This window comes from Bubalus bubalis, chromosome 18 (genome assembly GCF_019923935.1).
Source record: "Bubalus bubalis isolate 160015118507 breed Murrah chromosome 18, NDDB_SH_1, whole genome shotgun sequence".
Taxonomy (NCBI): Eukaryota; Metazoa; Chordata; class Mammalia; order Artiodactyla; family Bovidae; genus Bubalus; species Bubalus bubalis.
The window spans coordinates 60,850,632-60,863,070 of record NC_059174.1 but is presented as its reverse complement, the minus strand read 5'-3'; the positions used below and the strand labels follow the sequence as shown (position 1 = coordinate 60,863,070).

The window sequence follows — 12,439 nt, the reverse complement described above, 5'->3', positions numbered from 1 at the left end:
TTCTGGATGGGGAACACATTTGCATCTGTGGCTGATTCATGTCAATGTTTGGCAAAAACCACTACAATACTGTAAAGTAATTAGCTTCCAATTAAAATAATTAAATTATTTTTTAAAAAAAGAAAATCTGTTTTGAAGATAAGGATGAGCAACTGTCTTCTCACAGGTCCATGCCCTGGAAGGTAAAGTTCCCTTCCTAGACACCAGGGTCCTGTCGTCTCACTGTCTGTGTACGAGCTTGTCTCTTGAAACCTTGAAGGAGAGAACCCTGTCATGCGTGGTGTTTGCTCTTTGGTCAGACAAGGTATAAGACAGTATTGAAAAAGGTGCTTCAAGAAAGCAGTTCCTCAGAGTCATCTGAGCATCTGTCTCTAGAGTATAATCCTCAATTTGGCTCAAGCAAAATGCTTCCCTATTCCCATTATAGATTGTTTATTGATTATTTCTTTGGCCGCTTGAATTTTTGATGACCAAAGACCCCGTGGGGTAGGGGTTTTGAAACTGGGGGTCCCACTCAGACCCTGCTCCCTCCCAGTCCTCTTACACTTCTCAACTCCCCACAGTCTGTACATGACCTGAGACACTCCAGTGTGGGGGGACCCCAAGGCCAGCTGGACCCCAACCAGGAGGAGGGGAATTTAACATCTGATATTAATTCAAGCAGCACAGCATTGAATAAGCATCGCACTTGTGTCCAGCCTTGCACAAAGAGGTGGAAGAGGGTAAATGGGAAGGTGTCCTTCAAGGAATTCTGTTTGCTGAGCACACAGGCAAGGAGGGAAATGGGATGTAAGAGGTAAGGAGCTCCAGTCTTCAGGAAGGAAAACCAGGGAGCAGGAAGTGGAGTGGTGAAGGGCTGACTAGATTCTGAAATCTACCAAGTAACCCCTAAGATAAAACCCTGGACACAGACCGTCAAAACAGGACTTAAATGTAGTAGTTGACTCTTACATTAACTTCTTTTTTTTAAATTGAAGTATCAGATCAGATTAGACGCTCAGTCGTGTCCGACTCTTTGCAACCCCATGAATCGCAGCACACCAGGCCTCACTGTCCATCACCAACTCCCGGAGTTCACTCAGACTCACGTCCATCAAGTCAGCAATGCCATCCAGCCATCTCATCCTCTGTCGTCCCCTTCTCCTCCTGCCCCCAATCCCTCCCAGCATCAGAGTCTTTGCCAATGAGTCAACTCTTCGCATGAGGTGGTCAAAGTACTGGAATTTCAGCTTTAGCATCATTCCTTCCAAAGAAGTCCCAGGGCTGATCTCCTTCAGAATGGACAGGTTGGATCTCCTTGCAGTCCAAGGGACTCTCAAGAGTTTTCTCCAACACCACAGTTCAAAAGCATCAATTCTTCGTCGCTCAGCCTTCCTCACAGTCCAAATCTCACATCCATACATGACCACAGGAAAAACCATAGCCTTGACTAGACGAACCTTTGTTGGCAAAGTAATGTCTCTGCTTTTGAATATGCTATCTAGGTTGGTCATAACTTTCCTTCTAAGGAGTAAGCGTCTTTTAATTTCATGGCTGCAGTCACCATCTGCAGTGATTTTGGAGCCCAGAAAAATAAAGTCTGAGACTGTTTCCACTGTTTCCCCATCTATTTCCCATGATACTGTAAAAAAAAAATTTTTTTTTTTTTTTTTCAAAAATCCAACTGCACACAGTGGAATAAAGTGGTTTAAGGTGTTGTCGAGAGTTTAGACACTGTCCAACTGTCACGCCAATTAGCCTCTAGGGGGCATAATGCCTCCAAGGAGAAATTGCAATTCTGCTTACCAGTTGTAAAATACTGCAATTCAGTTGCTCAGTCGTGTTTGACTCTTTACAACCCCAATGACTCAACATCTCTGAGATATGCCTGTATTGGCTCTTCACTTTGGGTCATATCGTATATTTATTTATTTATATTTAAATTTATTTATTTGTAATTGGAAGATAATTGCTTTACAATATTATGTTGGTTTCCGCCATACATCGCCATGAATCAGCCATAGGTACCCGTATGTGCCCTCCCTCTTGGGCCTCCTCTCCCACCTCCCACCCCATCCACCCCTCTAGGTTGTCACAGAGCACTGGGTCTGAGCTCCCGGTGTTATAGACCAACTTCCCATTAGTGATCTATTTTACACATGGTAATGGATATGTTTCAATGCTCCTCTCTCAATTTGTCTCACCGTTTCCTTCCCCCACTGTGCCCACAAGTCTGTTCTCTATGACTGTGTCTCTATTGCTGCCCTACAGATAGGTTCATCAGTACCACCATCTTTCTAGATTCCATACATATGTGTTAAGATATAAGATTTATTCTCTTTCTGACTTACTTCACTCTGTATTAAAAGCTCTAGGTCCATCCACCTCATTAGAACTGAGTCAAATGCATTCCTTTGTATGGCTGTGGGTCATACCATTTAATCAATATAAAAAGTGGACCATTTTTCTGCCCTGGAGAATTGTCAACATTCTGGTTTTGGCTGACTGTGTTTTCACTCGAAATGTGAATCTGTCCCTTATGTTCACGATGAGCTGTAGTTGATCTAGAGGCTTGATGACTTTCTGATTCAGCTTTTCACCAGGACTGTGTTCCGGGCGGTGTTCTGTGCTGCCTGTTACAGCATCCTGGGTAACACGGGATATCTGGTTGTCCCCCAGCAGTAAGGGAAGAACAGCCATCAGGTGATGTCAGCCTCCTCCATCAGAGTTTCACCTGACAGAATCAGTCACATTAATTGTGTCCTAAATCTGATTTCATTAGAACTTGCAAGGCAGTGACTTTGCCTAATTCTGTTCATCCTCCTCCATCTATTTTTAAATTCATTTAATAACTTTGGTTTGTTCTAATGACAATACTTTGGCCACCTGATGCAAAGAGCTGACTCATTTGAGAAGACCCTGATGCTGGGAAAGATTGAAGGCAGGAGGGGAAGGGCGATGACAAAGGATGAGATGGTTGCATGGCATCACCAACTCGATGGACATGAGTTTGAGTAAACTCCAGGAGTTGGTGATGGACAGGGAGGCCTGGCGTGCTGCAGTCCATGGGGTCACAAAGAGTCGGACACAACTGAGCAACTGAACTGAACTGAAAAACTTTGCTACTCAGTATCTTGACCTCCAGCTCTCCTTCACTGTACTTCAGTTGTTCGTTCCCACAAACAGTCCTCCACTTGATTATTACCAACATCTTCAATGTCTATAATCTCAATTTCAAGTATTCTGTTTGCAGCAACACCTTTTTATTTTGACTTCCCTGTTTCATGTCCCATCTTTTAGTTCCACTCAACTGTAACCATTTATCAACCAACCACTACTTCCCATCCCCTTCACCCACCTCTGGCAATGCAGGAGGTTTTTATTTGTTTGTTTTCAATTAAGAACTTTTCCTCATCAACTCTACTGTGTAACTCTTAGGGTCTGTGACAGAAGAGTAAAGTGCTTATTACACAGTGTGATTCTGTATCTCAGGGAAGCTGGAAGAAAAGATGAAAATGACCAATTATCTTTCTCACTGTAAAATGACCCACCTTATCTGTTATTGTGCTCTTTTTCTTAAAATCTACTTTGTCTGATATTTATATTGCTATGCTAGCTTTCTATGTTACTGTTTGCATGATGTATCTGTTCTTTTCCTTCTACTTCCAACCTATCTCTTTTCTCATGTTTAAATTGCAGCTCTTTTTTCTAAAGAAAGATTTGAGTTGCCATATAACAGGAACATGAATTGGTAATTACAAATCTGCCCACAAGGCAAAGCTCAGGCTCAGATGACTTCTCTCCTTAAATTCTATCAAATATTTAAAGAAAAAATAATGTGGACACTTTATAAGCTCTGTCAGAAAAAAAAAAAAAGGCAGTATGAGAATATGTTTAAAGTCATGACTTATTAAATAAAGCTGATTAGATTTTCAATTTTTTTTTAAAGTGAAATTCTTTCTTTTAAATTCATTTTTAATCTCTTTTTCTTATTTTTTGGCCACACTGCACAGTTTTTAGAATCTTAGTTCCCCGACTGGGGACTGAACCCTGGCCAAGGCAGTGAAAGTGTGGAGTCCTAACTCCTAGACCTCCATTGAATACCCTAAGTGTAACTTTTTTTCTTTTGTTTTTAATATATATATTTTGTATGTGGACCATTTTTAGAGTCTTTATTGCTTCCATTTTATGTTCTGGTATTTTGGCCATGAGGCATGTGGGATCTTAGTTCCCAACAACCAGGGATCAAACGGGCACCCCCTGCATAGGAAGGCCAGGTCTTAACCACTGGACTGCCAGGAAAGCCCCCTAAAGTGCAACTCTTGTCATAATATGGGCTTCCCTGGTAGCTCAGTTGGTAAAGAATCCGCCTGCAATGCAGGAGACCCTGGTTCGATACCTGGCTCAGGAAGATCCGCTGGAGAAGGGATAGGCTACCCACTCTAGTATCTTGGGCTTCCCTGGTAGCTCAACCGGCAGAGAGTCTGCCTGCAATGTGGGAGATCTGGGTTCCATCCCTGAGTTGGGGAGATCCCCTGGGGGAAGGGAAAGGCTGACCACTCCAGTATTCTGGCCTGGAGAGTTCCATGGACTGTATAGTCCATGGGGTCACAAAGAGTCGGAAACAACTGAGCGACTTTCACTTTCTTGTCACAATATATGGCTACCTGTGTTTCCTCCTATGTGACAGTTTATGTGTTTTCACTGGAAACAGGCACGAGGAGGCACTGCTTATGTTCAAGTTAATATTTTATTCCTTCCTCTGGTTCTACTTACATTTTTGTACATTTTTCATGAAAATTCACTTTTCTGGATGTGTATTATGCTTTTCAATGTTTCCATCAGCATTTACAGCATTAAAGTCACTTTGTCCACTAGCAATAAATACACGGCTGTAAACGCGTTCCACCTTTACATCCATAGAGGCTCACAGTGCCCCTCGAACCAGCAGATCTTCCAGTGCATGGAGGGATTCCACACAGCATCTATGTCCTCTAGTTAAGACAATTCATCACTAGGGATGTTTCTGTTAAGTCTGAGAAGTGGAGTCTGCTGGCTGTTGATCATTGTTCTCTCCCAGGCTGTGTCGGATCCCATATACAAAGTATATGGCAAATCCTAGTAAGGAAATGAGACAGTGAGAAGGGAAAGTAGGTGCTCTCCTCACTTACAAATGCCCAATAGGGCTCCTATCATGGTGTCTGACACAGTTTAGGAGAGAGGTCGTAAGAAGAATAATTGACTGCGTCAATCAAGAAGCCTCTGTAGCCCAGAAAACCACTCACCAATCGCCATCCAGATGCCAAATTGGGCCCAGGTCTGAGTGGTCATCTGAATCATTAAGTAAACATTCATAAAGGTGCTCACCAGGAAGAGGGCAGGCAAAGCAGGGACCTGTGAGCAAAGTCAGTTCATTCCTGAACACACCCCAGATGTCTGAAAGGGAGACCCTACCCCTTGTGGGCAGGAAACTCCAGTTCTACTCAGACTGTGTGCTCAGTGCTTAGTGAGACTGAGTTTGTAAAGCACTGAGTGTGGATCAGGGAAGAGTCCATTGGTTTCAGCAAATCCCCTCATTGCCTGTCCAGCAAAGGATATTTAGACCTAAAGCACGCAGACCTCCTTCACTTGAGGTGGACACTTTGGACACATGAGGTCACCTACCCTGAACGGAAGAGTACTGGGGTTCTGGGGCTGCCTCCAGATGATGACCGTGACCCCAGTGATGAGCAGCAGCAGCAGCACAGCCACTGTTGTGAGCACGGGGTCTCCAGAGAACACCTGGGTGGACCACCGGTACAGGATCAGGCTCAGGATTATCAGCAGAAGAACTGCAAGGGTCAAAGTGGAGAACAGGCTGGACTCAAAAGACAAAGATGTCAGGACCTTAGGTCACATCCCTCCCCAGGATGCCCACATCAGAAAGAGCCATCATATCTCCAAGACTCCTCAACTGACAAAATACACACTCCAGTACAATCCTGTCAATTTCAGAATATGACCAAAGAGAAATCCCACTGCTCACCAACCAGGGAGGCACATCCGTAGACAATCTGGCCAGATTTCCGGGTTGGGATGGTGCTGGGAGGGAACCACAGACTCTTTAGAATGTTTGAGGTTCCTGCTTCAGGTTCAGATTCCAAAGGACCTCCTTCAACTTCAGGCTTCGTCTCAGTTTCCTCCTCTGTTTTCTCCTTCTTGCTTCCGTTCTGGGCTGGTTGATACCTGAATTAGAAATACTAATGCAATATTAGTAACAGCCCCTACTGCTGATCCAACATCAGTCTGCCTAATGCCTCTCTTTCCCCAATCAGTGGTACAGGACAGTGAGGAGGCAGCATGAAGGTAGAAGATGATTCCCTCCCCATCAACCCTCACAAGTCAAAGACCGCCCCCCTAGTCAAGGTGTCATGGGGTCTCACCTGAGGACAAGGACAGAAAATGTCACCAGGGAGTAAGCGAGCAGGGACTGAAATGACATGAGGTCCACCAGGTCAGTGAAGTCCAAGAGTAAAGCCATGACCGCTGGGATGAGGGAGCAAAGACAGTGGGGGGAGACTGAGAAACCACTGGAAATACGCAAGTTAAGAAGTATGATTTTAAAAGGGTGAGTTTTGTTTATTTACCTGCAAGAGTTCCAGGAACCAAGATGGCCATGATGGGGGTTCCTGTGGGTGCAACGGTGTGGACAATGATGCGGGCATCAGTGGTGTGGATAATGATGGTGCGGGCATCGGTGGGGGCAGGGATCCAGGCAAGTCCCCGGAAAAGGAGCCCATCCTCTGCCATTGCATAGGTCAACTGAGACATGATAAACATGATACTCAGAAGGCTGGAAGGGAAAATGAGAATGTGTGAGAAGGTGCAGAAGCAGGAGAGACTGGGGCTTTTGCTCCCTGGTCTACATGGGGCAAGATGTCTTTCTCTCTCATCTCTCAGTCCAGAAGGCTGGGGATACCCGAGCATCTGACAGTAGGTGAGGAGAAAACCATGACACTGACCTGTATAAAAGAATGGAGAGGGTGCCAACAGCCACGACATATTTGGCAGAGTCCCACCCAACATAGACGAAAGCCTGCGGCAAGGGGCTCTCAAGCTGAATCAGGTAGTAGGGCACCATGAGGGTGAGGGCCGCCGAGACACCAAAACACACCAAAAAGCAGATGAAGAAGGAGATCACGACAGCCAAGGGCATGGACCACTGAGGATTGCTGGCTTTTCTCCCTTCAGGAGAAGGTATTGGGTCAGTAAACACTAAACTCACTTTACTCTTCAACCTTCAAAAGCAACCTAACCTTCTACCCACCCCTGTGCCCAAGGACATCCCATTCTGTTCCCAAACCCCGATGGGACACACGATGCCCATGTTACCTGCACTGACAATGCCAGCAAAACCAACAAATGCGTAGAAACATGTAGCTGCTCCCTGGAGAATTCCATCAAAAGCAAAAGGCACAAACCCTCCAGAACCCAGAAGGCCCAAGCTATGGTGAGAGAAGCAAAGAGGAAGAATGTGGGTGAGGTGTGTTCGGCCATCTCTACTGGGCTCCTCCCTTAGTACCACAGGTCCTGGGCTCCAGGAACCCCCAAGCTTGGACCATCATCCCAGGTCTCATCAGTCCCCACCATGTTCCCAACTCTGCACACCACACACACATGCATTTCTACGACCAAGGGTACCCTCCTAACCTGTAGGCATCACCAGATCCAGCTGCAGCCAATGTGTAGTCCTGTTCCGTGAGCTTCCAGTTGTGCAGATCTCCCTTAATGAAGCCAGAGAGGATGATGAAGCTGAGGACCAAAATGTTTAAGCATGTGAACACTTTGTAAATCAGGGTTGACTCATAAACTCTCAGAGCCAGGAGTCCTGTGGGAAAAATGGAAAATGAGACAACAAGATAACTAAATCTAGCGCTCCCCTAGCAATCCATTGGTTAAGACTCTGAGCTTCCACTACAGGGAGCATAGGTTCAATCCCTGGTCTGGGAGTTCCCCATGCATTGCCTTGAGGTTAGAGAAATGAATAACTAAATGTATAGAGACAGAAAGCAGACGAGTGGTTGCCCAGGGCTGGTGGTTGGTGGTTGTGGACAGATGGACAGTGACTGCTCAGTGGGTTCAGGGTTTCCTTTCGCTGTAATGGAAACGTTTGGTACCAGATGGGGGTGGTGGTTACACAGCACTGGGAATGTACTAAGTGCCGCTGACTTGGACACCTGCTGATGGATATTTTCTTACTGTGACCATCATCTCACAATATCCATGTCTATCAAATCATCTTAAACTTTTACAATGCTGTTTGTCAGCTGTTGTTGTGGTTCAGTCACTCAGTCATGTCTGATTCTTTGCGACCCCATGGACTGCAGCACGCCAGGCTCCCCTGTCCTTCACTATCTCCCACAGATTGCTCAAACTCATGTCCATTGAGTCAATGATGCCATCCAACCATCTCATCCTCTGTCGTCCCCTTCTCCTCCTGCCCTCAGTCTTTCTCAACATCAGGGTCTTTTCCAATGACTCAATTCTTCTCATCAGGTGGCCAAAGTATTGGAGCTTATGTTTCAAAATCAGTTCTTCCAATGACTATTCAGAAATGATTTCCTTTAGGATGGACTGATTGGATCTCCTTGCAGCCCAAGAGATTCTGAAGAATCTTCTCCAGCACTAGAATCAAAAGCCTCAATTCTTTGGTACTCGGCCTTCTGTATGGCCCAACTCTCACATCTGTACATGACTACTGGAAAAACCATAGCTTTGACTAGATGGACCTTTGTCAGCAGTGATGCCTCTGCTTTTTAATATACTGTCTAGGTTTGTCATAGCTTTCCTTCCAAGAAGCAAGTGCCTTTTAATTTCATGGCTGCAGTCCCCATCTACAGTGATTTGGGAAACCAAGAAAATAAAGCCTCTCACTGTTTCCATTTTTTCCCCATCTATTTTCCATGAAGTGAATTATATCTTCCCTTGTAGCTCAGTCAATAAAGAATCTGCCTGCAGTGCAGGAGACCCGGGTTCGACCCCTGGGTTGGGAAGATCCGCTGGAGAAGGAAATGGCAACCCACTCCAGTATCCTTGCCTGGAAAATCTCATGGACAGAGGAGCCTGGTGGGCTGTACTCCATGGGAAAGTGTCGGGCACAACTGAGTGACTAACACTTACTTAAAGCTGGGGAAAACAATAAAATGGTTAAATTGACATGAATTTCCTCTCAGTTAAAAAAAAAAAACAAAAACACATAACTTTGATCTCAGTACAGAGGAAGAAACTTGTTGGTCTAGGTAAATGATTGCCAGCTGGGGTGATTTTTTGCTCCAAGAGACATTGGCCCTGCCTGTTGACATCCCAATTGTCACAGTTTGGGGGTTGGGTGTCACTGGTACCTTGTACATAATGATCATAGATGCTACTCAACATCCAAGAATGATTTTTTGGGGGGTACCCCCCTTGGCATGTGGGATCTTAGTTCCCTGACCAGGGACTGAGCCCAAAACTTCATCAGTGAAAGCACAGTGTCCTAACCATTGGACCACCAGGGAATTCCCCCAACGACATTAAAAAAAAAAAAAAAAAAAAACACAGAAAATGTACAGGACAGCACCCCACACCAAAGAATGATCCAATCTAAATTACCAATAGTCCAAGGGTAGGAAAAAATGCTCTCTGTCTTGCTTTCCTCTCTTTCTTATTCCAAACCCTTTTTCCCAGTCTTAATTCCCCACCCTTCTGCCACCCCAAGCCTTCCCCATACCAGCTCCCCTTCCATACCCTGTTCTTCCCTTTCTGTCTCTGGTCCCTTCTCACCTGTGAGCAGCAGCACCAGGCCCAGGGCAAGAAAGTCTGGAAATGAGGCCAGGAAGTAGGGCATTTGCAGAGAGAAAGTTCCCTCTAATGCCTCAGAGATGTGGTTCCCAATCAGGCTGTCAAAGGTGGAGCTCCAGGCCCGGGCTATACAGGCAATGGCTGTAGCAACAGAAGAAGGAATGTTTACAAGAAGACAGAAACTGAGCCCCTATTATGCACCATGTGAGATATTTGGGGCAGGAGGTGAGCAAAAATACATCTGATCTCAAAGAGTTTCTTCTCATGGGGTGGACAGGGGAGACCCAGGTGGTTCACAAAAGGGCCAACTATTTAATATTCTAGAAGACAGAAGTGATGGAAAACAAAGAAACACAGGTAAATGGGACTAGGAGGGACTAGATCAGAGTTGAATTTTTAAGTTGAGGTGTAAGAGAAAATCCAGGAAGGCAACAGCTCAGCAAAGACTCACTGTGGTCAGGGGATGAGCCTAGGGACATGCCTCCCTCTCACCCGCTCCCTACAGTTTCCTTTCCTCTGGTTTCTCGGTCCATCCCTTAAGGAAAGCAGGATAGACCTGCGTGCAACGAGGTTGTGCAGTTTTCCTGCCACCATTACCCCTCTCCCAACCCTGCCCCGAAGGTGGATAACAGAGTTCTGATGAATGAGTGAAGCCCCCACTCATCTCTCCAACTTTCTCCATCTTAAGGCCCACTTCTCCCCGCTCCCCATCATCTCACCAATAATTAAATACAGTAAGAGGTTCCAGCCAGTGATGAAGGCATACAGTTGTCCCATTGTGACATAGCTGATGAAATACACAGTACCAGGTCTTTCTACTCCAGCTGCCAACTCGACATAACACAGCCCAGAAAACACAATAGTCAGGCCGGCCACCAGTAAGAAAAGGATGATTGCTGGTCCAGCTACGAATTTGGCCACTCCCCCAATCAGGATGTATATGCCAGCTCCCAACATGTTGTCCAAACCTATCACCACCAGGTCCAGGGTGTTCGGAGGAGGGGTCTCGGAACTCTCAGGTTCCTCCCTGAACTGTGGCTTCCTGCGGACCAGCTTCTGACCAAACTGGCGAAGATACTGACCCAGCATCGTAGACATAATTGAGGGGGCTACGATCTGCTGAGAAAGCAAGGCATGAAGTCATCAGTGATGTCCATCTGCCCTTGACCCTGGAAGCTCAATTCCACGGAGGAATGGAGGGATGGGGAGCAGGTGGTAAAAGGACACATTGGGCAAGTTCTCTCTGTGGGAACTTTGGTTTCTTCAAATAAAGAAGATTTTTAATGTTTCAAGATTACTTAAAGATTTGCTTGAAGAGAAGTGAGGGGTACAAGAATATGTCTTCCCAAATGTGCCACTTTAACTCAAGGATTCTTTATGAGCTAAAGGTAATTAAGACCCAAAAGGCTTGGGAAAAGCTTCCTGTCACTCCCTTGTCCATGTGTGTTAGTTGCTCAGTCACATCTTTGCAACACCAATGGACTCCTCTGTCCATGGGATTCTCTAGACAAGGATACTGGAGTGGGTTTCCATGTCCTTCTCCAGGGGATCGTCCTAACCCAGGGATTGAACCCAGATCTCCTGCATTGCAGGCAGATTCTTTACCATCTGAGCCACCCTTAAGCCACTCGCCAATATACAAATATTGTATGGTTCCATTTCTAAGACGTATCGAGAGGAGTCAAAGCCATAGAGACAGAAAGTCGAATGGTGGTTTGCCAGGGGCTGGGGTTAAGGGGGAAATGGGGAGGTATTGTTAAATGGGGCACAGTTTTCATTTTACAAGATACAAAAGAGCTCTTCAGATTGGCTGGACAGCAAAGTAAATACACTTAACATTACTGAACTGTACACTTAAAAATGATGTAGGTGGGAATTCCCTGGCAGTCCAGTGGCTCGGAGTGAGAACTTTCATTGCCATGGACCTGCATTTGATCCCTGGTGGGGGAACTAAGATCCTGTGAACCATGTGGGTGTTGGGGCTGAATTTTGAAAAGAACGGTTATGATGGTAAATATTATGTCATGTATATTTTGCTACCTTTCTGCTGTTGTTGTTGCCAATGATAAATAATAGAGACCAGCTTCAAAGTGTTGCTGGGTGTACAAACCTTAAGGTGATTTAATATAAATCAACATAGCATTAACTTGAGCAAACTCGGAAGATGGTGAAGGACAGGGAAGCCTGGTGTGCTACAGTCCACAGGGTCGTGAAGAGACGGGCATGACTGAGTGACTGAACAACAACCTACCATCATCACCTACAGACACCAACATCTGCTGATATGCAAGTCCTTTACAGTTCCCTCATATCAGCAGATGAGGAACTCATAGATTCAAAAGGTGGACGGTATACAAGAGACCGAAGTGGGTGGCCCATATATCATAAGCCCTGTATAAAGATAATCTTCACTATTGTTTGAGCAGCATTCAAAAAAAAAAAAAAAAAAGTGAGTGATAAAGAGCCTGCCTGCCAATGCAGGAGATGTAAGAGACGCTGGTTCGATTCTGGGTTGGGAAGAACCCCTGGAGGAGGAAATGGCAACCTACTCCAGTATTCTCACCTAGAGAATCTCCATGGACAGAGGAGCCTGGCGGGCTACAGTCCATAGGGTCGCAAAGAGTCAGACATGACTGAAGTG

General features: G+C 45.5%; 1 protein-coding gene across 1 annotated transcript; it reads right to left on the bottom strand.

Annotated features, from left to right (window-relative positions):
• Positions 1-5,583: 5,583 nt before the first annotated feature.
• LOC102409567 (cationic amino acid transporter 3) lies at positions 5,584-11,210 on the bottom strand. The gene is made up of 9 exons (XM_025269562.3): positions 10,518-11,210; positions 9,781-9,939; positions 7,669-7,846; positions 7,351-7,463; positions 6,981-7,203; positions 6,606-6,811; positions 6,402-6,504; positions 6,005-6,204; positions 5,584-5,810 (listed from the first exon to the last, which is right to left on the bottom strand). The coding sequence occupies exons 1-9, from the start codon at positions 10,894-10,896 to the stop codon at positions 5,584-5,586; spliced, it is 1,788 nt and encodes a 595-aa protein (XP_025125347.3). The 5' UTR covers positions 10,897-11,210.
• Positions 11,211-12,439: the final 1,229 nt, after the last annotated feature.